Raw genomic sequence first — 26,353 nt, forward strand, 5'->3', positions numbered from 1 at the left:
TCTTTTCCTGGTATCTTCTCTTCCTCAGAAGCAACACTGAGCTTTTGTGTGTCTATGAAGCTACCCGAAAAGAGACGAGGTGGAGAACACCACAGGGCAGGAGGCTGTCCTCGGCTACTGACTACACAGAACCAGCAACAATTCTTCCCTGGTCTAAATGGCTAGAAATTCATTCCTACGAAGCCATCCCTTCAGGCTTTCTAGTGTGCTTCTTAACTGTCTGCTGGACAAGTGCTTCTCTTCCTGATAAGGACACGAGTTTTCTTTTACAGATCAGGAGAACTCTGACCCTGCACAACGAGGTTGCACGTGGAGGGCAGATGGGACACATCCAGCTAAGTAGAGCCTGCTAAACCCAGATCCAGGACAACCGTGATATCTCATGAAGCACCCAGAGCTGACAGTCACAACAAGGCCACGCTGAGGTCTAAGCACACAGGTCCCATCCTGAAGGTATTTTGGGTTGGTTGTCCTACACAGTAAGTTATAAATCTAGAACAGGAAACTTGAAATCATTAAAGTCACATATTTATTACATCATATTCAGTTAGGTTAGAAAAATGTAGTATCTTTCATCATGTCATAAAAAAATGTGTTTTCCTCTCAGATCTCTTATGAAGAAAAGCTCCCAGGATTGTTACAGATAGGGCTGTTTTCAATCAGTTACAGGGAACAATTCAATTACTCCATGGTTTAGTGCAGTAACTGACTCCAGACTAATTTAATTTCTTTAGGTCTCTAAAGATCAATTGATCTGATTTGTCCCATCCCCAAAGGCTATTTAGGAAAAATTCAGGCTTAAATACCTGGAAATGAAATCCAAAACCTTGGCCAGTTTCACACCACTTAGGTCATCTTGCAAACTTTCAGCTGGTCACATCAGAGTGCTCTCTTGGCCTTAGGACCATCGCAGGCCACTTAGCTTCACATACAAGTGAGTGCTCCCACATCAGAACGCTTATTTAATAAGTGGAAAATGTGGCCACATGCATTATCAAATCTGCTGTTCTAAAGGGCAGCCAGGCCGGGCTCCTATCTCATGAGCATGTGTACAACTGCAGGGCTATTTTTACTCTAAGATCAGTTGACAGAGACCATTCAAAGTTCCCCAGATAGGGTCTAAAGAGTTAGATGCAAGGTTAGTCCAAGATGAGAGACTCAGAAACAGTTTTGCACTTTTATAAATGTCACCATCCACAATTCTCCAACCAACCTTCTCTCTGAAACTTAGGCAATAGATGTCCATCCAGCAGCCTAAGGTTCATCCCTAGCTTCACCACCTCTGACCACCTAAAGAAATTAAATTAGTCTGGAGTCAGACTCTCCAGAAATTCATCTTTTTTACTCCAACTCTCTGGCTCCCTACACAGCCTCTACATTCATTCCCTCCAATTATACCACCATTTCATGCTCTGCCACTTTGGCAGGTTTAAGAAGAATCCATCAGAAGTTGATAAAACATAATTAACCTTTCATTTGAGTTGCCAAGACATGTTGGCCAGAAGTGCCAAGGTCAGATGTACCCATGTGGTAGGCAATAAAAAGGAAAGCAGAAATGGGTGGCAGTTGACAGGAGAGTCACACAAAGGTATTCAGAGACAATACATAATGGGGCTGGTAGCTATGAGGTGTTCCACCCATCAGCAAACATATCAGACCTAGTATAGAGATGAAGGATAGAAATTTAATGTGTATAAAGAGTATAAATAAACAATTGGGTCAAAATCTTCTTGAAAAAAAAAACATTTCAGCATTCAAAATGGGCTGATAGCTATGGCTCTCAATCCCCCCATGGTCTCAAATGACAATGAGCAACTGTCACTGTGAATGGGCTAAGTTTCACAGGCATGACTGTTTCTTGTCTGCTTACCAGTCCTCAGACTTGATATTTATTATTCCTATTAATGTTAGCAGTCTACTCTACAGATAAAACTGTGTGACACGAAATGACATCTCCTTGTTTCAAGGTTCCAAAATGCCCCTCTATTCCTTGTGTTGACAAATGCATCCCCTTCTGATGGCAAAGGGCTATAAAGTGTCCACTTCCCTGCAGAGCGCTGCTCAGTAAGACAATGTTCAGTCATAACTAGGAGCCACTCTCTGGTCACAGCAAAACCTGATGATTTACAATGGCCTATGTGTCCATATCAAACAAACCTCTTTGCTGGGGAACCAAGCATTTATGAGATTCAGCAGGAGCCACACTCAAGACTTAGGAGCTGTACAGTGACAGGGTTTTGGTTGGAAGGGAAGGTGTAGAGACGATGGAAACTACCACACAGCAAGACTGCGATGGAAACTACCATACAGCAAGACCACGCTTCATTGGCGTTAAAAGGCACATGTTCTTACAACCCACTCTTGAATCTTATCTGGACAAAAGAGCAAGCAGAAAATTCTCATTACCTCTCAATGTCAGTGAGCCTGGAGGAGTCCCGGAATCCTTTGGCAAACGGATTGCTGTCTATTTTCAGCTTGGTTATCTGGGAAGGAATGAATGGGTACAAAACAATCTCATTTCCAAGGTCAAAGAACAGCATCAGAAATAGTTGTTTTTTGTTTTTTGTTTTTTGTTTTTTCATTTCCCACAGATCCCAGTAATACAGTCATGTCTGCAAGCATCATGAGAAGTGACTTGAGGGACAAGTTCACAGGGTTACTGGGTCATGGCTGGGATAGCGAAGGTTTGGTGGCCTTTCCGGCAAGGGTGGACATGAAACTAGATTGTGAAGTATTTAAAATGCTAGGGTAAGGCTAGGACTCAACTGGGGAAGGGGGAACTACCTAGACGGGAGAACTGTGTAGAATGTATGTGGGGAGGGTGACAAATGAAAGCAAATGATGCTGTCTTATGTAGGGAAGCATCTCATAGCTTTTTGAGCAGTTAAATATATACTGTAATAGGCAAGAAGATTAAATGCCCAATAATAGCCCATGTTCAATACTGTACTGATACTGACATGAATACAGGATATGAAGCTCTCAGAATATCAATTTACTGCCCTTATCCTTTCCCTCTGATTAAGAGAGAATCAAAACAGAGCTGAGTCCTCGGAGGGCTGAGGTGGGTTGCACAGTGCGCACACCCAGAGCTTCAGGAGGATCTCTTCTCACATATGGCTGCCCTTCTGAAGACTGTCTGTTCAGCCATTTGTTCAGACTTGAACTTGTATCTGAATGTCAGCTTTCAAGAAGAATGATGCTGTGTATTCAATGTAAGTTATAAAACTCTTTTAAAGCCCAGACAACAATTATGCTCTAGGGTTCTAAATCCCAGCAGCATTTCAAAATCTTCAAGGAGAAAAATGCACTTCTTTCTGCTCAGCAACAGTAATTTAAAATACTCTAATAATGCCAAAATGTCTTAAGGCTCCTAAATGTGTGGGCAGTCCTTAGCAGGCACCTGTGCAATGAGGATTGGTTGCTCTGGTGCAGGGAAACACTGGGAAGAGAACACCTGCTCTCTGTCTTGAGAGAGCCTGAGACTCCATGGAACAAGTACAGAAACACACTGGGAAGAGACCTAGGCGGTGACATGGCTCAGCAACAGTAAAGGCAACTCAAACCCAGATGAAAATTACAGCTGTGTGGCCAAACAACCAAGGCAAATCTAAGTAACACATTCCGAAATTGATTTCCTGGTAGTTAACATTGTCTGGGCATAATGCAGATGGTGTGTCTAACATGGAGGCTAACATCAGAAACTCTTGAATGAAGCCTTTTCTCTTCGATGTGAACCATAGCAAGCTTTACTTGTTTGCAAATAAGCTGTGCAACAGAAAGAAGTATCTATGCTATGATGGTTGCTTCGTCCTGGAAAGGATTTTGAAAATTTTCTACTTGGTTTTCATAGCTACAAAGGTTAAATTTCAGTGGCTCTGAATGAGGTGAGTGTGGCTAAAATCCTCCAGTGCCCTGATGTAAGTGGAGAAATATGCGCCAATTAATGTGTCTGTGATCTAACACTGTTGCCATAACTTTCTGCCTGGAAATGAATTAAATACAGCATGAGTTTCCTTATTTCTTTAAATTATCTTTCATTACTATAATTATCTACCAGTAATTTTTTAAACTTTACTTTTTATAACCTTCACTGGTTGTCAATGATAGCCTTTTTCTCCACATCTTGATATAATTTCCACCTTTAGAAAAACCGTGAAAGGGCATAGTCCTCTGTGCATCTAGACTTACTAATAAAGGGCATAGTCCTCTGCATATCTAGACCTACTAATAAAGGGGATAGTCCTCTGTACATCTAGACCTACTAATAAAGGGCATAGTTCTCTGCATATCTAGACCTACTAATAAAGGGGATAGTTCTCTGCATATCTAGACCTACTAATAAAGGGCATAGTCCTCTGGATATCTAGACCTACTAATAAAGGGCAATGGTGATTCAATTTAGAACATTAATGAGAAAAGAATGCAAGACAATCACCCGATGTTTACTTTCTCTATGGATGAGTTTGACTAAATCCAGAAAAAAAAAATCACTGGTTTTGAGCATTAGAGGAGGAGAAAAGCTGGCTGGATCTGGAGTTGTGATTGTTTTATCTCCAGTGAATACAGCAGCACAGAGATTGTAGTTACACTTAAGAATCCACCTTATGTGGCTCAGCTCATCCAGACCCAGCAGACAACCACAGCAGTAACTTCACACAAGTCTGTTGAGCTTTATGTTAAGAACAAACCACCAAATTATCATTTAATGATTTTTACAGACTAGGTTAAATTTTGTGTTGCTAAAAAAAAAAGCATTCTATTTTGTTTTCTTATTTCAAGATAAGACAATACACATACATATACATACATACATATGTGTGTACATGCACTTGAGTGAGTGTGTGTGTGTGTGTGTGTGTGTGTGTGTGTGTGTGTGTGTGTGTTGATTTTTGAGACAGGATCTCTTGACATAACTACTTGCTGTCCTGGAACTCACTATGTAGACCATGCTGGCCTCAAACTCATAGAGATCAGCCTGCCTCTGCCTCCTGAACATTGAAACTAAGGGTTTGTACCATCATACTCAGCTGTAAAATAATTTTAAATAATAAAAATTTTGCATTCTAAGTAACAACAGATTATAAAAAGGTCAGACATTAGTATTTAACTTAAAAATATGGAAACTTGCTTCTGAAGGCGTAGTTTGACATCCCTCTGTGTTGAAGATAATGGAAAGACTGGCTATGGGAACAGATGAAAGGAAGTGGGTAAGTGCCATGACCTCACCTGGACCTCTTCCGTCAAACTCTGCCTAGGAAGTTTGCAGCCTGCAAAGCTGCTGCTGCCCTGTGTTATCCTTCCAAAACCAGAGACACAGGTTTTTTGTTTTTTGTTTTTTATTACTCAAAAACAATTTTGTTAGGATTTATTTTTATTTTATATGTATGTGTATGCCTGTGTGAGCAGATGTTTACCACGTGAGTGAGTGCCTGCAGGAGCCGGAAGAGGGCATCTGATCCTCTGGAACTGAAGTTAGAGGTGGTTGAAAATTTCCATATGTGAATTCTGGGAACCAAACTGGTACATGCTCTAGATCAAAGCGCCATCTCTGTACTCCCCCAATCGGTTTTTTTTTTTTTTTTTTTTTGGTTTTTTGAAACAGGGTTTCTCTGTGTAGCTTTGTGCCTTTCCTGGAACTCACTTGGTAGTCCAGGCTGGCCTCGAACTCACAGAGATCCGCCTGGCTCTGTGGCTCCAATCCGTCTTTAAAAGCAGCAGTAGTCTTCACTTAGTAAAGAGAATGTATTGACACATAAGAACCGCACCCTGCCGGGCGGTGGTGATACACACCTTTAATCCCAGCATTTGGGAGGCAGAGGCAGGTGGATCTTTATGAGTTCGAGGCCAGCCTGGTCTACAGAGCAAGATACAGGAAAGGCACAAAGCTACACAGAGAAACCCAGTCTTGGGGAGGGGGGAGGAGGTCCCTCCACCTGTATGTTCGCATGCAGAGACTTGTGTTTTTACCATCACTGCAATGACACAGAGCATGTGCTAACCAGAGAAATTCATTCTTCCCACCGTTCCTGTCCTCTGTAAGTGAATGTACACACAGTTAGAGGGCAGATGTTTGACGCTGCCGCCAGCTGTGCACTGAAGGACAACTTTACAGTGGTGATTATTCCTATCTGCTGTCACAAGACTGGACTCTGAACCCAGCTGGAGTCCCAGCCATAAGGTACAATTGGCCCTTGGAGACCATTTCTCCAATTATCAGGAAAAGATCTGACCAAAGGCATTTAGAAATGAAACCTGACCTACACTTCAACTCCACAGCAATGATCTGCCGGCTCAAAAACAATGCATGACCTTTAAATCTTAAATTATAAAATAGTTTGTTGAAAGTATAATGTATTTAGCGTTTATCTAATAATGTAAAGAAATGCAATCATCCCCTTGCAAAAAGCAGAAGAAGAAATGGGTAAAAAGGTCCCATTTTCATTAATTCTAAATACACACACACACACACACACACACACACACACACACACACACACACACACACACACACTTTGGGGAATTTCATTTGAATTTATCAGACATAAAAATAACAGTCATATCAAAAGACAGAGGGAAATGTGTCCAAATGGAACTTTAAAATCCCTCCCCTCCCCATCTTAGTTCTTCATGCATGGAACATTTTTTGTTGATGCTGTACGTAGTATGTATTTCCTTTGTACCATACTTACTTTGCTGTGTTTACTGTAGGTAAATTAACACACGCAGTGTGGCAATGAGAAAGCAGTTGACTACAGGAAGCTTGCAGGTAGGGTAATGAGAAGACAGCATCCGACCTACTGAAAATGGTGATTCCTGGACTGATTTCTAAGAGACCTGTATCAGTTTTGTTTGCTGAAGGAAATCTATCAGCCGTTTGCGAGACTGCCCTGCCACACCAGACCACACTTATGGATGGTTTTATGCCAAGGATGGTGTTAAAGGCGGATTACAGAAATAAACTCAAGGATCTAGTGAAGAAGAGGCTTTTATCGTGAGCTCGTCCGTGGCGAAATGGGCTACTAATGCTATTAATTATTATACTTTGTGATGCAGTCAAAGATCGATGGGCTCTTGTGACTGATTTTGAACCCACTGTACTATCAATTAGAAAAACAAACATCAGTGAGAGCAGTGATGAGTGTCAGAATCTGCATTAGTTAGCATTTTAACTTATTTTAATATAGTAACACTTCAAATTCAGCTTTCAAGCTATTGACTTGAAAGTGATTACTTCATTGGCCTTGCAATCCAACACAAAAGGAGGAGTTGGGAGCCAGAAGGTCAAACCTTCCTGACAGATCTGGGACTTATCAAATATGTAGCTGTGAGTGTGCATCCTAACCACTTGGAACTTCAGTTTTACCATCTACAAAATGACACTCACAGGACTTCCATTGGGGATTAATGTCAGAATTAAATAAGATTATTGAGGAGAATGTGAAAGGACTTTTCTGAATTAGAATAATCAGCCTAGAGTGTGAATTTTAGTTGGAGCGTAATACAGAGGAGAAGAAAGATCACAATGGTTATTAATGGTCAATACTAAAATGTAAATGAACTGCCATAGTATGAAGGAATATTTCTAATTGATGTTCTGGGCTGCCATGAAGACAATATGGTCACGACAACAACATGCTCACTGTGGGAGTGTGCTTGCTGGACGGAGTCGGCCTCAGTTGATGAGACTAGCATCTTCGTTTGGAATGGCAGAACAGTGCAGACAGGGAAGAGAGGAGCAGACAGAGTGAAGCCAACTTGGTAGAAGTTCATGTGAAATCTGAGTGGAGAGCTCATGGGGTTCATTTGACCATCTGTTTATAAGACTTCCTTTTTGACATGGAAGTTTTTCTGAATAAACAGATGAGTGAAAAAATAATTCCATGAGACAATCACATTAATGCACATGGTATCTACTGGCTAAAGTGAGCCTAGCTGACACTTGGCCCTCCTGCTGAGGAGAGCAACCCCCACATTACACTCGCCTGTAACTGTGAACATAGCCCCACACAGCAGATAAACAGTGAGTACTTTGTGTGGGTGTGGGTGTGGGTGTGGGGCGGATAATAACTTAAAGCCCTCTGGGAAAGATGTCTGAGGGTCCATCAGGGCTAGAAGCTGAGAGAAAAAGCATTCTGACCCCTGAGAAGGGATGCTCATCTCAGAGGTCAAGGACTATAACTGCCTTGGTTCAAATCCATCCTGGGCACAACAAGCTACCATCAGTGACTCATTTAACTCATGCCTCAATTTCCCCAGCTGTATATTGCAGAACGAAAGTACTATTTCTCTGATTTAATAACATTCCTGCAAAGATTAGATTAAAAAACATATCCTTTAAGTGGCACTCTGTGCAATAGCAAGCCCCTTAATTCCAGCCACCCTTATGTCATCGATGCACTAGGGCAGAAGGTCTGCTGGTATTTTTTCAGGATGGCTCCCCTACCTATCAAAACAAATCTAAGGCATTGCACGTGAAAACTCTCCTCCATATTTGTTCTAACCTATTGCATTTCAGTCTTTGAAAACAAAGTTGTAATTTGCTTTTTCTCCCTTTGGCCTTCTTTAAAGGGAATTCTGAAAATGGCATTGAAGTTTCCACGGGACAAGTTTTTATTTCATCCCAAAACATCTACAAAGTTTTTTTTTAATGTTATACATCTAGTATTGCATCATATAATTACACATTCATTTAGTGTAAATGAGCTTAGTATTTCTCTAAACCTGTAAGATCCACTTCCCATGTGCTTTCAAATACCAATGTGACTGTGGCTTCGATCTTCAGGGCTTTAGGGTGCTGTGGACTTTGGTCTATTCACAAAGTTCTACTTTGATATTTTCTGAAAGTCTCTCATTTTGTGTTATCATTTTGGAGCACAAAAAAGATGACACTTTGTTTATATAATAAGGTAATTTACATAACAACTGTACATTGATTTATCTTAGCAAACATGCCAATAAATTCTTATTTTCACTTATTTAAGTGTGTGTGTGTGTGTGTGTGTGTGTGTGTGTGAGAGAGAGAGAGAGAGAGAGAGAGAGAGAGAGAGAGAGAAAGTGTGTGTGTGTGTGTGTGTGTGTGTGTGTGTGTGTGTGTGTGTGTGTGTTTTCTAGGGATCTGACCTATTGAGCCATCTCTGTGGTACAGTCACTGACATTTTTATGTCCAAGTGTGGATGAGCACAGCTGGCATTCCTGAACAGGCCAACAACACGGTTCCCAAGTCATTTTTGTACACATCATCACATCTGAGTTTCACTGCAGTCTCCAAAAATGGTCCGGTTGGGTCTTAGCCCCAGCTTACAAGTAAGGGAAATTGCAGTGGTAGTTGTGAAATGAACCTCAACACGAGCCTTCTCCATCCTCTCTGGCCATTCTTAAATATGCCTTCTGTCTGGTTCCACTTTCTTCTTTTTTAAGATTTTATTTATTTATTTTATGTGTATGAGTGCTCTATTTGCATGTACACCTTTATTCCAGAAGAGGGTATTAGATCCCACTATAGATGGTTATTCACCACCATGTGGTTGCTGGGAATTGAACTCAGGACCTCTGGAAGAGCAGCCAGTGCTCTTAACCACTGAGCCAGCTCTCCACTCCCCCCAAACCCCGACCCCTTTTCCACTTTCTTATTTGCACAGGACTAACTGTACTTTCGGCTTCCTCCTGCCTTTCGGAGTCTCTGAATCCCCTCTGCCTACCCACTCATGTTGGATTCTCAGCCACTAGGCAGCACCTGATTGTTATCCATTCAGAACCCACAACACACCAACAGTGTATGAAGAGGAAGACAAGCATCCTAGCTACTTAGAGCTAATCAAACAAAAGCCTAATTGCTAACTAAATTAAGGTGCAAATACCTCTTACTAAGTATACTCAAAAGAATTCTACTTCCTGCTTTTTCTGACTGCAGGAAAACTCCTCCCTTTGGCTTCCCCTCAGCTTCCTCACTGTTCAGCATCAGTGTTGCTCCGAACATTCTGCCGACCAAGAAAGAATAAAATGTTTGAGCAAGTGCGTAACAGCACTTGGCCTTAGTGGGCCATGGATAAATATTTACTAAGACTAAATCTTATGCGTGAAAATAATGCTCAAGTTGGAAATATAGTGTATGACAGAGAGTAGCAGAAGATAGAACCTGATGCTGTGAATTGGATGTCTTCATGTCAATGAAACACCCGACTGAAGCTTATTATTTAAAAAGACATTCATATCCTAAGTAGTAGCTAAGCTAGACTCACAAAGTATCTCAAGTGTGAGTAATTTAGGCAGCTGTGTATAAGTGTTTGTAAAAAAAAAAAAATTGAACATGCTTCTGCAAGAAGAGGAAAGGGTAGCAGGAGCTCCCTGCAGAAGGCACACTGGGGTGGATTCAGGTCAGGGATCAGCCACCAGACAGCCTGCACTACAGAGCAAAGGTCCTAGAAGATGAGCTGGTGAAATCTCTGACCCCTCGGCACATGACGCTGCGATGCTGACATTCAATAGCTCTCTCCAAAGGGACTTCCGTTTTAAGCACTGGAGAAACCCTCCCCAAGGAACAGAACTGCAAAGGACCCACTCACCAGCTGGTTCTGGTAGGCCGTGACCGCTGTGAAGACTGTCTCTGGAAAGATGAATGTTCTGAATTCTTCCGACTTCAGATTGAGCAGGGAAGCCGTGTGGTCTTTCTTCTTTATGATGTGCACCCGCGGCTGGTACTTATGCATTGAATTCAAAATTATCTACAGTGAGGAGATGGGAAGTCCTGAGTTTCATATCCTTAACCCATCCAATCTGCAACTTTAGGTTCAATTCCAAGACTAGAACCAGCCTTCTCCCTTCCTCTGCCAAGTCATTCTCATACAATTACAGAGTCATCGGGGTGAGTGACACTTTACCAAAACAGCCGAGAATCCCAGAAGCCATCTTCTAAAACGATGGAGGCAGGAGAAAAGTCATTTGGGGAGGGGGGTGTTCTATGTATTACAGTGTGTGTGTGTGTGTGTGTGTGTGTGTGTGTGTGTGTGTGTGTGTGTGTGTGTGTGTAGAGAAGTAATTTGGGGGGTGTTCTATGTATTATAGTGTGTGTGTGTGTGTGTGTGTGTGTGTGCGCGCGCGCACGTTTCTGCTGGTGTTCCTGTTTGTGTGGGCACGTACGCTTATGCATGTGGAGGCCGGAGGTGAATGCTGGGTGTTTTCTTCAGTCTCGTTCTCTGGACAGAGTCTCTCACTGCACCTGGAACTCACTGACTAGATTGGCCACTGAGCTCCAGAATCCGAATGACTCCACTCTACAGTGCCCCCTGCTGAAACTTGGCTTTTATGTTGGTGGGGGGGGTCCCCAACTCAGGTCCTTTTGTGGGAGGCATGCGAGCAACTGAACCATCTCCTCAGACCAAGTTTTATTCATTTTCAAAATCAAGGGGGCTGGAGAGATAATTCAGTGGTTAAGAGCACTCGTTGCTCTTGCCGCAGACCTAAGTTCTATTCCCATGCAGTGACTCACAGCCACCCATAAGTCCAGTTCCACGGGACCTGACACCATCTTCCATTTTTGACTTCCATATGGCCACCAAGTATGCACATGGTGTACATACATTCAGGCAAAACACTTAAACGCATAAAAATAAATAAATTTTAAAAAATAATAATAACAAGTCTTTAAAACATTTTTGGTTTTTCTTCTATTTAGACCATAACATTCATGTCTAATTTTCTAAATAAAAAGTAGTATTTTGTAGCAGGCCAGATTGTTATTTACAAAGGAAAAAAGTAAAATGATTTAGAAATACAGTATTGTATTACACAGACATGGGTTAAAATCCCAAAACTTCTACTTCATGGCTCTTTTATCTTGGCCAAGTGAGCAAGCCTCTCCAACCTAAGTAGCTTCAAATGCGAACTAGGTACTCACTTCATAGGGCCAGGGTGAAGATAGAGGATGTAACTTTTAATTGTATGTGTATTATTTGTGTGTGCACACAGTTGTACAGGTACACATGGAGACCAGAAGAGGGCACCAGATCCCTTTGGGCTGCATCCACAGGCATTTGAGAGCTGCCTGGCAGGGGCTGGGATCTAAACTCAGATTCTCAAGACAGAGAAGCAAGTGCTCTTTGCCCACTGGACCATCTCGACAGTCCCTACAGACTGTAACCCTTGTGAAGTACACAGGAAATAGAAAGTGCCCCAAAATGGGAACTTAAAAAAAAAAAAAAGACAAAATATAACTGACAATTTCTTTAACCACTAACTTTCAGTTTCAAAACTAAAATGTAATGAATACCATGGCCATTCTCCATTCTGTAGCTACCAAAAATTACAAGTTCTTAGTAATGATAATACATCTTGGTTAAAAGGGCAGCTAAAAAATACTATTTTCATTCATTCTATGACTAAAATATATCTTGCCACTGTACAAAATGAGCAACAAAACCTTTCTGTCCTTGTTTGCTCACATATGTGTTTGTTTCCAGACAGGGTTTCCCTCTGTACCCCAGGCTGGCCTTGTCTTAAAACCTTGGCAAGTTTCCTGCCTCTGCCTCTTGAGTGCTAGGATTATAGGCATAAGCTACCACATTTGAATGAACAAAACTCATTTTTAGGTATAGTGCTTCCCACATGTCTCTGACAGACATCTACTTAAATATACAAAACCGGTCTGCCTTTTCTGAAACTGGGGATTCAGTTCTATCCTCTCCTCAAACACCTTGCAAATCCTCTGGTCTCAGGAAGCACCCCATAAATAGTGCATTGGGCCCAGTAGGTGATGTTTGCTATTTGACATGGTGACTGAAGGGCCCCTTGCTTTCTAATGTGGATAGGTATGGTGTAGGAGGGAGAGTTTCTGCTGAGTGCATTTACAAACTCTCCACTAGATGCTGAGGGTAATTGATACACGGTGGACATCTGCATCTTTGGGTGGTGCCTCTGTAGATTTAAACCACCTTAAATAGGGCCAGGCATGGTTGTATATGCCTTTAATCCCAGCACTTGGGAGGCAAAGGCAGAGATAGGTGAATATCTGTGACTTCGAGTTCAAGACCACTCTGGTCTACATAGTGAGTTCTAGGACAACCAGGGTTGCATAGAGGAAACCCTATCTCAAAAAAACAAAAAATAAATCAAATAAAATAACAACTTTAGATCAAAAATATTGTGCCTACACTGAACATATATACTCTTTTCCTTGCTTTTATTCCCTAAACAATTCAGATTAATAACTATTCACATTGCATTAGGTATTCCTAGTAGCCTACGTACTACTTAGAGAAAATTATATGTAAATAGCTGTTCCAATTTATATAAGTGACTTGGGCCATGGCTTCATTATTTTCAGGACACCTTAGAACCAATATCCATAGAAATAAGAGAACAATGGACCACATAGTATCTCTCTGCCCTCTGACTTGTAAGTCAACCTCAAGTCATTGAATGGGATTGAATTTTGTATCTGCCACTCGTTCAGTCTCAAACCAGAATAAGAGCAACTAAGGAAAAAGAATTCTTCAAATATATTGAAATTAAGTTTTGAAAGAGAACATCATTTCTCTATATAATGTACTTCCTCCAAGGAGTCCAAGACAATGAGACTTGATCATAGATCTAGAGTCCCGTGGAAGTAACAAAAGAAAATGTCTCCTAATATAAAATGTTTCCCAGAATTTCTTATATGTTTAACTGAAAAAAATAAGAACTATTAAAAAACATTCCTAGTCACCCACATATACACATACCAAAATGAGACAAAGAAAAAAAAAAAAAAACCCTTCAAGCCTTAGATAACATCCCTCCCACTCCTAAGCCTTCCAGTCTGTTTCCTCTGGTAAGAGGCACTGAACAACCTCAGATTCCAAGGCTGCTGACTCCTCTCCAGACCTCACAGAGCTAAGAACTACCAACAGACATGCAAACTGTGTTTTGCTGAGGAAATACCTTCCTGGGAACAGTGGATGCTCCTGTCGAAGACTAAAAACTACATCTGTGATAAAAATGAGAATCTTCAGGGCTGGGGAAATAGCTTAGTGGTTAAGAGCACAAGCTGCTCTTCCAGAGGACCTGGGTTTGGTGCCCAGCATCCACATGGCAGCTCATACCTGTCTATAACTCCAGTTCCAAGGGATTTAACATCCTCACACAGACAAAACACCAGTGCACATCACATAAAAATACATTTTTTTTTTAAAAAAAAGAGAGAGAGAGAGACACTTCATCAAACTGATTCCAAGAAGCTGGTCAAATAATAAAGTACCTAAGAACCCTTCTTTCTCAGTTTCAGAGGATACTTATTCTGGTGACAAAGGGTAAAATTAAATCATACAAGTTTTAAGGCTGAAGTAAACATAAGTGGCCACCAACAATGGAACAATTTGACAAGATCCAATTGCCACACAATTGGGATAGATCTAAAAACTCCTAAAACTCAGCTACCCTTGGAGCTGATACTAAAATAAAACATTTAAATTCTGGGTAAATAATCTACCGCTGAAGTCTAAAGTCTTTCTGGAGAATACCAAAGAATTCTAAAACTTTCACATGTAGAAAAGCAAAAGAATTAAAAAAAAAATTGTACTTTCTCTCTGCAAAGATTTCAGTTGGGGCCTAATCTACTTTAATATGAACCACATTGAATAAGACTGATGACTGGCCTACAAAGAATATCTCAGATAGTTCCTAAATCTCAAGCCGACAAAAGGGCCACCGAGTGGGAGCAAATTAGGCCAACACTGAAAAGGTCTATTATCTTTCCAACAGGTGTAGCCCACTTCCATGTCTCTCCATGCTACCCACAGTCGCAAGATAACCTGCTCACCCTGATGTGGTTGTAGTAAGCAAGGAAGGTCTCCTGGGGCACAAGGATAGAAACATTTACTCAAGTCAATTCTACTGTTTGAAACCATCTCTAGAACTCTCATTTACTGTCCATTACACCCATTCTCCTCTATAATCCACAGATCCAATAAAAGAACTAAGCCTTAAAGTCACAAGAACCTTATTTAGTAAATAATAATAATAATAGTAATAGAGATTATATAATTATTATGAAGCTATAATAATTACCCAAGGAAGGAAACTATAAAAGAAATTGTGTTTTTCCAACAATGAAGGCAAAAACACAGAAATAATCTGTTCAAAAGAAGCATGCAAGCCTGCCTTGAGTTTCTCACAAAAACTCTAAATGAGAATCTGTCCATATATTTCTATTTAAGAGCATTGAATCATAGGGGCTTGAGAGGTAGCCCGGTGAGTAAGAGTGCTTGTCCTGAAAGCAGAAGATCCTAAGTTCAAATCCCCAGCATCCATGTAAGAGCTTGGCACAGCTGTGTATTCCTGCAACCCCGGCACTAGGGGACAGGGATGAAGAGAGGAGGATCCAAGGAGCTCACTTGCCAGCTCACCAGATGAGACAGCAAGCTTTGATTGGGGGAGAGATTCTGCCTTAATATAATAGGGTGAAGACAGGTAAAGGAGACACTGGATACCTGCCTCTGTCCTCAACATGCATGGCATGGGCACACACAATTATAGACCTATGAGAACATACACACACACTGGCACGCATGTACACACACACACAGGAGCATGAACATTCAATCACATCCAAGACAGTGCCCTAACAAGAAACTTAACAAATGGCAAGGGCCCTTTTGTCAGTGGTTATTTGCTCTATCAACTGCTGATAGAGGCTCCGAACTGTATTTTCTCCTTTTCCCACAGCCAATGACTCTTTGTCCCAGATTACAATGAACTCTTCACTCACACAAAATGAAATCTGTTTTTGTTTGGTTTAGTTTGCTTTTTGAGACAGGGACATGGTTGAGAGGATTTATTTGGACCAGGTTAACCTCCTCCTGCCTCCACCTCCCCTGGAGAGATTACAGGTGAGCACTATGTCCTCTGCTCTGTTTATAATTGCTAATATTGTCTGTCCTAACACTTACGCAGCCAGAACAGTAGAAACTAAAACTTGGAGTCCTGGAAGAGAAGAGTGATAACAGAGCCTGCAGGGAGACATGCAGACTCTCTAGGTTCCTTTTAGGGAGAAAACAGAACAACTTTATTTTACAGTTGGGTGTCTTTGGTGCAGAGTAGTGTCACTGGCAGTTCCAGGCCTCATCTAGAGCCTTAGTAGTCAAGGGCTCTGAGCTCCCTCCCAGACATTCGTCCTCTGAGAGACACACCTGAAGGTGTTTTCCTCCTGGCTTTCACATTGCCTTTCTGTATTCCAGAGAGCATGTGAATGCCCAAGGGAAGATTAACTAAGTCAGAGTTCACCCTAGACTTTAGGTTTGCCCTTCGTGAACTCTTTACAGTCCTTTACCAGTCTGTACAGCAACATACAATGTGAATCAACAACTTTGCACACTTGTTTGGAAATAAGGCCCTCTCAGTCTGCTACACCTCAATCACATGATGCACTCCGCAGAACGCACTTAGCAGGCTCCCACAGGAATTCTTAGTCTCACTTTTTTATGCATTATTATTAATATGCTAACATACATAAGATGCTTAACCCCCCCGCAAAAAAATATGTTTGCTGGCCTCCCCAAATGCACAGTCCCTTTGTTTTGTTGGAAAATGTGGCCAAGTGTTAGCAAAACTGTCAGGAGATCCTTGGCACAGAAGATCCCAGACCCCCTTGTACAACAGTGCCACATGGTATCCCCATGAATGCCTTTAACAAAAGCAGTCAAGGTCCCCTGGAGAACATATACATGTTCTCATATAATGACTCAGAGATGGATAGCAGCAAGTTTGGAAGATGTGGGAGAGGGAAAGGCAGAGGGAGGGGAGGAAGGATATTTCACATAACATGTCCCTTACATCTAGAGAACCAGCAGATCCAAGGCTCTGTACTTACATGGCCATGTTGATCGAGTTCGTTGTTGGTGAGTTTCACCTTTTCAAAAGACACCATCTGTTTGAGGAGCTGCTCACCAGTAAAGGGGGAGTCTGGATGCACATAGAGCCTGGGAAAAGTGTTGGAGAACTTTAATGAGGTGTATGTTAAGACTCTGTCTTGAATTAAGCATGTTGGCACACATATCTGTCATCTCAGCACTCGGAAGGCTGAGGCAGGATTTAGAGTTTGAAACCAGCCTGGGCTACATAATGGGATCCTGGATTAAACACAAACATTTGGTCTTTATTCTAAATGTTTTGATTCTAAAGGACACATAAACATCATATGAGGAACACATTTCACTTGTCCCATGTACCTTGGATTTATTAAAATAGCAATGTTGAGATAACTCCAAAGCACCTAACATACTTCTTCATGTGTCAGAGATATTGGAGTAATTAATATATTTTCTATTATCTGCTGAGCAAGCCATTTTTCAAGGATGAGTTTGTTCATTCTCTCTCTCTCTCTCTCTCTCTCTCTCTCTCTCTCTCTCTCTCTCTCTCTCTCTCTCTCTCTCTCCTTCTAGTCTACTGGTCTACATTTATCAAATACTTGACCTTACTATTAAAGACCTTTTTAAAAAAACTGTTACAGTAATGTCTAAGTTTCTAATATAGGCATTACTATCAAGCAATGAAAAGAAACAATTCAAATGAGGAAGTAACTTTAGAGAACCAACTCATTTAAACTTAAAAGTGACTCAGTTTAATTTACTAATACAAGTCTGGCTAATTTTCAATGCAGGACATAGTGAACGTTTTCTAGTCTATGGATCTGAGCTGAGAGCTTCCTGTCCTGCCCACTTTACACTCTAGCACACAGCTGCATTACAACTATTTATGTGCTGCTAAAGGAAAGATTTTAACAATCTAAATGAACCTCTGGCTACTAAATTGATTCGTTTATTTTTTTAAAAAAAAAAAAAAACTTAAGCAAAAAAAAAAAAAGCTTTGGCAAGAAAAATCTATTAAGGAATGCACACTCACTGTAGAAGAAAGGCCAGCCATTCTGTCACCCTGCTGTCACACTAAGTGCAGCCCTTCCTAAATCTTTACCCCACTGCCTTCCTCACACAATCTTTCAAAATAAAAGTGAGATGAGGACGAAATCCTCTTTCTCATAAGACAATTACATTTTCCCTTTCTTCTTTTATTTTTTTTCTTTCTTTTTCTGTTCTTCATTTGTTTTTGTTTATGTGCTGGGAATTGACCTCTGGGCTCCATGCATGAGAAGCTCATGTTGTATCAAGGAGCTTTATCAGCAGCCCTGACAAATTCCTTTACCCACATGTCAGCTTATTTGTATATAAATTTTACACACCATCCTTATAGCTGGAATTCATAAATAGTTTTGTTGGGAAAAGCAGGGAAAAAGGTCATAGAACAAACATTACTGGCAAAATTTGGGTAAAGAATGAGTAATCTGTGCCACGATCTATCATACAGAAAGACTAAGATCCGAAGAATCTGTACCGTTGCTGAAATGGATGAAACGGATCGGGATTAAACCACCTTGAGGCTGACAGTACCAGAGTCCCACCCCCACCCACAGGGGAACTCTGCAGGCCTCAGAAGCTTGTTTCTCCCTATGTTTTCTGGAGGGTGCTCATAATTGTCTTGTAAATACAAGTATACTTTGATAGTTCGAATACAATACCATGTCAAGTTTTAGCTCTCCAAAGGTATAATTTTTACAAATACTGCTATTTTATTGATCAATATCACATCATCCTTCTCTCCTAGAATCCCAGTTTACTAAAAGATCTAGAAATTGATGACATGCTCCTCCTTTATCATATTCACTATATGTAATCACATTAGCATAGATATGAATTTATTTAAATATAAATTACAGTAGTGGTATGAAAATGTAGCATTACTTTGGTCATAAATAATGTGCCTGTTACAACTACCAAATAATATTATGAAGTATTGTGTTTCCTGATTACAAATCACTGACTTCAGTCTGAGGGGGGAGAAAAGGACTTCTTAGATTCAGAAGTTTCTTAGAAACTGACTTTCTACCACCAGCTCAAGTATTCTGATTTCCCAAGTTCCTTCCTCTATGGAGGTGGAAAATCTAGGAAACTATTTTCTGTAATAATAATAACAACCAGGAATTTCCATGAATTACCTGAAATGTTTCCATGTCATGGTTTTATCTAATATTAATTTAAATAAGCCAAACCAGGATACATGAAACAACATAGAGGACTCCCTCTTCCCTCGCCTCCTCCTCCCTCACCCCCTCCTCCCTCACCCCCTCCTCCCTCACCCCCTCCTCCCGACCTAAAATTCCAGCAATAGCTTATGCATGCTTCAGTTAAGATAGCACACTGGTAGGCACTTTTTCCCTAACCAGAACAGATTAGAAACATAAACAAGCATGTCATATTTATGAAGTCCCGCTGGCTTGCAGCAGCTAGCCATTTTTTCAGAGAGGAAGAAAATAGGGGATAAATAAGAGTAAAAGACCAAAGAAAAAGAAAGGCTAGAGAAAGCCAAAACCAATGTGTGCTTAGAAAAATGGCTAGGAATCTGCTCAAGTTCCAACTCTCCCCCTTTCTCTTTCTCTTTCTCTTCCAGACCCCTGTTAAGAAGAAATTAGAAACTGAGCACTTGTGAGCCCAGTCATAATCTAGGCAGTCTGGATGCTGCAGCAGGACCATGAGTTTGAGGACAGCCTGACTACATAATAAGACCCTGTCTTTTTAATATCTGTTTTTAATATCTGTTTTTAATATCTGTTACAAAGCATTGCTTTTTCACTTGGAAGAACAAATTGCCATTTACAAGTATTTCTTAGTCCTAACCATTTACTATGCTGACTCGGAAGGCTTGGAGGCAACTTTCCTGGTCTGTTTTAAGAACAAAAAGCCAGAGTGCTGTTATCTGCTTCCTGGTGCCTTGAACAGGCTGGGAGACAATAATGTGATCTCTGCTGGTGGAGGTGGTGCTCCTCCGAACTGTGTCGGCCACCCCCCACCCCCCCGCTGGGTTTGCTGAGTCCCTAGCGTCTGTGGCTGCAGACTAGATGCCTACAAAGAACCAGCCACACCTTCAAGGATCTTAAGTCTGTACATCGAAGTGAATGTTTACCTGTGATCTAACTTTCAATCAATTACCAAAAATTAGTCATGAAACAGGCAGTTTCTTATTCCAAACAATGGAGTCAACACATGCTGTTTGCTTTGTATTAACAGCTGCTGACAGACTCCTGTAACTTCAGCTCTTACACTATGCTCCTCCTGAATGTTCTTTTGAGTAAAACGCTCATGAGAAAGGTTCATAGAGACATTAAAAAACATTATTAGCAAAGGTAACCAAGAATACAAACTGCATTGTCTCCAATATATTAGCTGTGTTTAATGTAGAAGAATATTAACTTATTGAATTATGTTTATCCATCAAAATTGTGGAGGGGGAAGAAGAAATTGCTGTCCTTACCTAAAATGTGTGAGTCTTCTGTGGGTCAAAACCAACCAGTTTTACCCAAATGATGCTAAGCATATGCAGATATAATCACACTGATAACAAATGGCTAAAAATGTCGTAAATATTTTATGCACATGAAGATTTTAGGGCAGCTATCAGCATATTTATTTATTCTTACTCTAAGCACTCTATCAGAAATATTATACATATATCTCAAAAAGGTCACGTTTCTAACAAATATTCAAATTGAAATTTCACGAATATCTGGGATTAATTTTGAGAGATAAAATTAAAGGCAATGTTTTCTCTATGCACAAACTTCACCTTTCTTGAAGACTAACCGACATGTTTTGTTTTCAGTCCTGCGGTGTCCAGGCTTGGAAATCTCTCACACCAGAGCCCCGTGGTTAAAAACAATTTGCTTAAAATTCACATAAATCAGAAGGGTTAATACCACTTTAATCTGCAAGAAGTCCAAAGTCACGAACCTGGCTGGCAAGGGAGGGTCAGCCTTGCCGGCTACCAGCCATGAGGACCGGTGGTAGGCATAGCGATACCTCTTGTTGTCCACCGGAACGATGTCCATCAGGACTATGTACTTGGCCTCAGGATCCACTCCAGAAAATGACACGCGGATGGTCGGGAACATCCTCCTGGCAGAGAGAGGGAGAGGCGGGCTTCACTCTTTGTAAAGAGCTGACCCGAATTAGGGAGAAAGGAAGAAAGTTGGAACCACCCTTATGGAGTCTCAATTTCCCTTTGGTTGTTGTTGGTTTTGTTTGTTTGTTCTGTTTTATTTCGTTTATGAACCCTCAGAGATGTGCCTACAAAGACAGAACTTCCTCACCACCACCACCACCACCACAAAAAAAAAAAAAAAAAAAAAAAGATTCTGTCTCTTTTTCAGGGGCCCCAACTGATAGGTAAAAATTTTGAGCTTGTTTTGTTTTCTCCCAAATAACCAGAGGTGACTCAGTTGCATAACCCATCAAAAATCCCGGGCATTCCTGAGGGAGGGGATTCGTAGAGTTGGCTTCAGAGACTACAAAGGAATCGCCCAGGGTCAGGCTTTCCCGAGCAGCCCGGCTCACACGCTCCGGGCAGCCGCCCAGGCCTCCTCTCTACCCGAAGTTCATCCGTCTTCCGCTAAGGTTTTCAGCCCAGTTTTTATTGGAAGCAGGAGGCTTCCGCAGGCTGAATATAACGGGGAGCCTCTCCCTCCCCATCCTGCAGTTCCCAGCGGAGCTCCTGCCAACCCGGCCTGGCTCCGAACCCAAGATACCTGGGTGGGAGCAAAGACCTGGCCGCGCGGCAAGATCTCCTTCTCTGGGTGTGGAGTCTTGCAGCCAGACCCTGCGAGTGCAAGACCTTCTTCCAATTCTGCGACTCTTTCTCAGGGAGCTGGTGGGAAGCGGAGGCCTCTCAGCTCAGCCACCGCTCTGACCCCCGCCCGGCAGCTCCCACTCCAGCCCCCGGGAGTGCAGTGTGAACCCTTTGCTCAGTCAGCTCCCGTCCGCGCCAACTACCTTCCGGACTTGGTGATGATCATCTCGGTGCCCAGTTCATGGAATTTGTCCCAGAGCTCCTTCGTTTCCAAGCTGCAGGCGATTTTAGCCATCTCCTCGCTGGGGATGATGGGGGTGGTGGGGATCAGTGGCTCTGTGCAGAGAGAGGATGAGGAAGGGCTGCCGCCCCCGCTGCCGAACTCCGCGTGAGCATCCAGGCTGGTGAGCTCACCCAGGGGCTGGGCGCAGGACGACTTCTCCACGAATTGTTCTGGAGGCAATGAGAAGAAAGATTGACTGCTGACACTAGTCAACAAGGAAGGAGCTGGGCAGAGTACCCAAAACAGGCCCTTGGGTCTGGTGCCGCTAAACTTGGAAACTCAAGCAGAAAAGTGTGATCCACCACAGTGCAAAATGTACCTGGGACATGCCCGGTGCTGGACACTAACCGAATCTAATGAGCAAGGTCTATCTGGAACCAGAGCCTATTACCGACGTGGCTGAAGCTACCTTAGGAATAGAATATGAGTGAAGAAAGGGAAAACTTGCGATCTTGAGGGATAGAATGTAAATATCACAACAATCATCCCAAATTCTAGTTTTTTCAGCTACAGAGGCGGCACTAGAAAGATACCAGCATCTAGTTTGTTAAATCACAGCGGTGGGCTCTAACAGACGTGTGTGTGAGTGTGAGTGTGAGTGTGTGTGTGTGTGTGTGTGTGTGTGTGTGTGTGTGTGTGTGTGGTGTGTGTTTGAAGATGGAGACAGATTACTGGAGAGGTAATCTAGCAACTGTTTTTCCTCCAAATAGCCCGGGAAGTGAGGGAAATAACTTCAATCCTGGTCTATTAAATTAGAGAGAGAAAAAGGTTTTGGCATCTACCAGTGGGTTGAAAATATCCCCCTATGAAGCAGACATTCTCCTGTACAGCTGATAAAAGACCTCCACAGGAACTTTGGTAGAATACAGAGGAAGTTTTCAAAATCCGGCCAACTAGCTTTCAATTCTTAAAAAAGAAACTACCTGAATCTGCAACTAAAACCAGTATGTTCTAAGTGCTCTCAAGGAAAACCAAAGAGTTCTAGTTACTTGCATGCACATGTGTGGTGTGTGCTTGAGTTTGTTATGAAATGATTTTTTTTATTCCTCATGCTTCTTAATGTGAGGCTAATGGAAAATAGGTTTTGCCCTTTCTTCTCATAATAATCCAGGAATAATAAAGTAATAATCCAGCTCATGGAAATGTTTTAAATGAAGGATAATCTTATTAATTGTTGTACAGGTTGTTTCCAAATCAGAGGAAACGAGACAGTACCGACATTTTATTTTGGAAACACCTTAGGAAGGGAACCCACACCCACATATTTACAGGGAATCAAAAAGGAACCTGAACCTCTCCATTTTCCAAGGACTGACAGGTGAACTTTCTCAGCCCCACCTGGCCTGAACTTCAGGGAAGGTGGAGAAGGAAGCCAGGAAAGCAGAATTGCTCCAGTGGTTATGCTAATGTACTTGAGTGGTGGAGCGAGTGTGGGACACATTGGAAACCCACCCCTTACACTTCTGTTTTCTTTTTCAGTGAAGACATCCCACTGCCTCTCAACGGATCCCTTAGTGTTTCTGCCTTCAAGTGTTCTCCATTTAGTCATTTCTTGTGCTTTGTTGGACTGGTGAGTGTAAGGGATAAGAAGGTAATACACAAGAGCTGTTCCCAAACAGGTGAACAAACTCCATTCAGAGACAGCACGGGGTAGCCATGGGGAGGTTGTGGAGAGCTGGAATTGGCTTAGCATTTCGAATTGGTAATTTTGATTGAAAGGAGGGGTGCTTAGAAAAATTAAAGAAAAGACTAATGTAGGTGTGATAATAGTGGCGTTGGCAAGCCCCCCAGACCACTGCTCACGTGTCTGTCAAAAATTTTAACTTGAGTTATTCATTTTCTACTGGGTACCAAAATGAGATGGAGGTATTCAAGAATTCTCTCCCCGAAGTGGGAAGGACAATGGTACTGATACATTTCAGCAGTCCAGTTTTGAAATTAGTAGCCAATGATATGTCTGAAAAAAAATGAGGATTTGGTGGCTAGCTCACTTGCTTTCCAAGATTTTGACTTAGATGGAAGTTGGTGAGAACCGGGGAGGCAGCTCAGAGCTCATGTTTTGACACGGATTTAGGGGAACTTGCGTTTCCTTCTTAGTTTCAAGCTGTTTTGCTCTTCAGCTCTCTCCTGTCCCAGTGTAAGCTCCTTATTTTTCCAAGCCCCTTAAGGTTTCTTCTTGGATGTTATCTTGGATATGATATGTATTAGAGTCGGGAAAAGATAGAGAAAAGAAAGAAAAATTAGTGAAAGTTTTTTAAAATTGCCTTCAGTTAGCTATTTGATTCCTGACAATATTTTAAGAATAGTGGTGATTAGGTTGTGTGATAATTATTTCGAAAGATCGGAGAGTGAATGACAACTCTTTCTCTAAGGGTTGTAAGGGGTTGTCAGAACACTTGTCAGGGGCATTTGTTTGCATATTTCATACAACTCAAGTGTGCTCCTGAGAACCTCACCTCTCCCCCGCCCCTTCAATCTGATCCTAGTGTCTTCTATAAAGAAAACAGTTTATGCAAAAACAGTCTAAGTAAATGTCGAGGAATTTGGGGAGGCCTTTTGCTAATCTCGACTAAAAATGGCCAGTGTAAATGAGGGTTACTGATAAGCCCCGCGCTTCCTTGGAGAAAGCGGCTCCTGTATGGAAGACCGACTAATTTTACAGCCCTTTGTAGAGATGTTAAGCCTGTTTATTGTGATGGAAAAATCAAACTGCTTTCTTGTGAAGTTGCGCAGCGTCTTCGATTCCAAGCGCATGCTCAGGTGTTATATGCACTGTGGATCCTGCGTCTTAAAAAAACAAAACAAAAACAAACAAAACAAAAACGTCTTATTTGTCCTTGAATTTGTTTTCATTCAAATTTGCACACCATGCATACTGTCTGCTTGACCTCAGGATTCCAGGAAACTGGGGACAGCGACTACAAACACAGCCTGGATTCCCACGACCTTTAGTTGATGGAGAAGCCCCAAAGAAAACTTGGGCAGAGAAGGAAAAAAAAAAATCTCCCTCCCGGGACCTATACCTGGTCGACTTAAAAGCGCATCTGGCCAGGAGAAAAGGCCACCCTTGCTGCCCACGGAGCAAACCGCCTGTAGCCAGGGGACGTAGAGAAACACGGTCCCTATGGACGGCCTAGCACCCCGACTTACCCAGGGGTTTGATGGTGTTTTCTGCTGCTTCCTTCTCCTTGGGGCCGCCGCTGGACATGAGCGCGGCGATGGAGAACGCATTGGCTCGAGAGGAGAGCTGGGGCTTGGGCGACGCCGTGAACTCCATGGTCCCCAGCGTGCGGTCCTGGTCAGGGACCGGGCCTGCCAAACCGCAGTCCAGCTTCTCCCAAGGGAGACAAAGACCAGAAACGCAGCTCAAAGTTCCCGAGTGCAGTCAGAGCGGAACTGGGGACTCCCGAAGAGTCCGGTCCCCCACGTCCCCAGAGCTCCACGCTGGCCTCTCCAGTCCGCTAGAGCAAAGCCTGGGAGCCGCAGAGACTTCGAACCAGCGGGAAAGCAGGGTGTGGACCAGCCGCGAACTCAAAACTGTGTGCTAGCCGCCGGGCACGCCAAACATCAACTGCGTAAAATGCAGGGTGCCCAGCACCCACGCCGAATTCCCCCTCCCTCCCCTGCTGGGGACCGAAGAGTGGCCCAGGCCACGGAGAGGTGATGACCCGCAGTGGGACTCTCGAGGGTGCGGAAACCAGGGAGCCGGATCGCCGTTGTGCTGAGCTCAGCCAGGCGCGACCTACACTGCGCCTGGGCGCCCGCTGCCCCGCGCCTTAATTTGCTGGCCGTGGCCGTCCCTGCACGCAGCAGCCAGTCAGTGTGGTCTCACGTCACCGCTTCCTGGCTGTGCGGCACGGGGCGGGGCCAAGCGGCGCCTGCAGCCTGCGCCTGGGGCGCGTCGCCCTCCTGCCTCAGGGCTCCGGGTGGAGAGCTGGGCACCCCTCACAGTAAACAGTGCCACCAACAAGGTGACGCAGCTGCCTCTGCCACCTCTCTCAGATCCCGTGGCAGGGTGGCACACGATGCCTGGAGCGGCACTTTCACTGCCTCCCAGAACCAGGGATGCGCGCGTGGCGCAGGATCCGACGCCACCAGAGGAAGCCTCGCCGAGTTTTACAGTTTCCACTATGTCCTACTGGCGTTCAAAAGTTCCCAAATAGATGAGAAGAGTAAAGCAAGTTCCACAACGCTGAGCGGCATTAACCTCGCAACGCCTCACAGTCCCTAGTGCTGGGTTCCCCACTTGACGGTCCCCAAGTTACATCTACTTTCATAGAGCTGGAGAGCTACATCCCTGGGAAAGAAATTTTGAGCTGCAGGGATCGTGTAGGAAGATGCTTTTTGGCGAACCAGGGCTTCTGCTGCGCACTGGTTTCTTCTAGGCTGGGTTTTCTATTCCGAAGACGGACTCTGAAAAGTAGG

The 26,353-nt window shown here is 42.8% G+C and overlaps 1 protein-coding gene across 2 annotated transcripts in view; it reads right to left on the reverse strand.

Moving 5' to 3' along the window:
- Positions 1-25,693, reverse strand: part of Tbx20 (T-box transcription factor 20) — a 56,975-nt gene extending 31,282 nt beyond the window's left edge. The window contains exons 1-6 of one of the 2 annotated variants that reach the window (XM_042280576.2): positions 25,079-25,693; positions 21,849-21,981; positions 20,811-20,975; positions 16,844-16,952; positions 10,566-10,724; positions 2,407-2,483 (exon numbers count right to left, since the gene is read on the reverse strand). In XM_042280576.2, the coding sequence (XP_042136510.1) occupies positions 2,407-2,483; positions 10,566-10,724; positions 16,844-16,952; positions 20,811-20,975; positions 21,849-21,981; positions 25,079-25,205 (770 nt within the window). In that variant the 5' untranslated portion in view covers positions 25,206-25,693. Of the gene's footprint in view, positions 1-2,406; positions 2,484-10,565; positions 10,725-16,843; positions 16,953-20,810; positions 20,976-21,848; positions 22,099-25,078 lie in introns of both variants that reach the window. The other variant, XM_006991680.3, reaches the window with a different exon arrangement.
- Between the last annotated feature and the right edge of the window lie 660 nt (positions 25,694-26,353).

This window comes from Peromyscus maniculatus, chromosome 7 (genome assembly GCF_049852395.1).
Source record: "Peromyscus maniculatus bairdii isolate BWxNUB_F1_BW_parent chromosome 7, HU_Pman_BW_mat_3.1, whole genome shotgun sequence".
Lineage (NCBI taxonomy): Eukaryota > Metazoa > Chordata > Mammalia > Rodentia > Cricetidae > Peromyscus > Peromyscus maniculatus.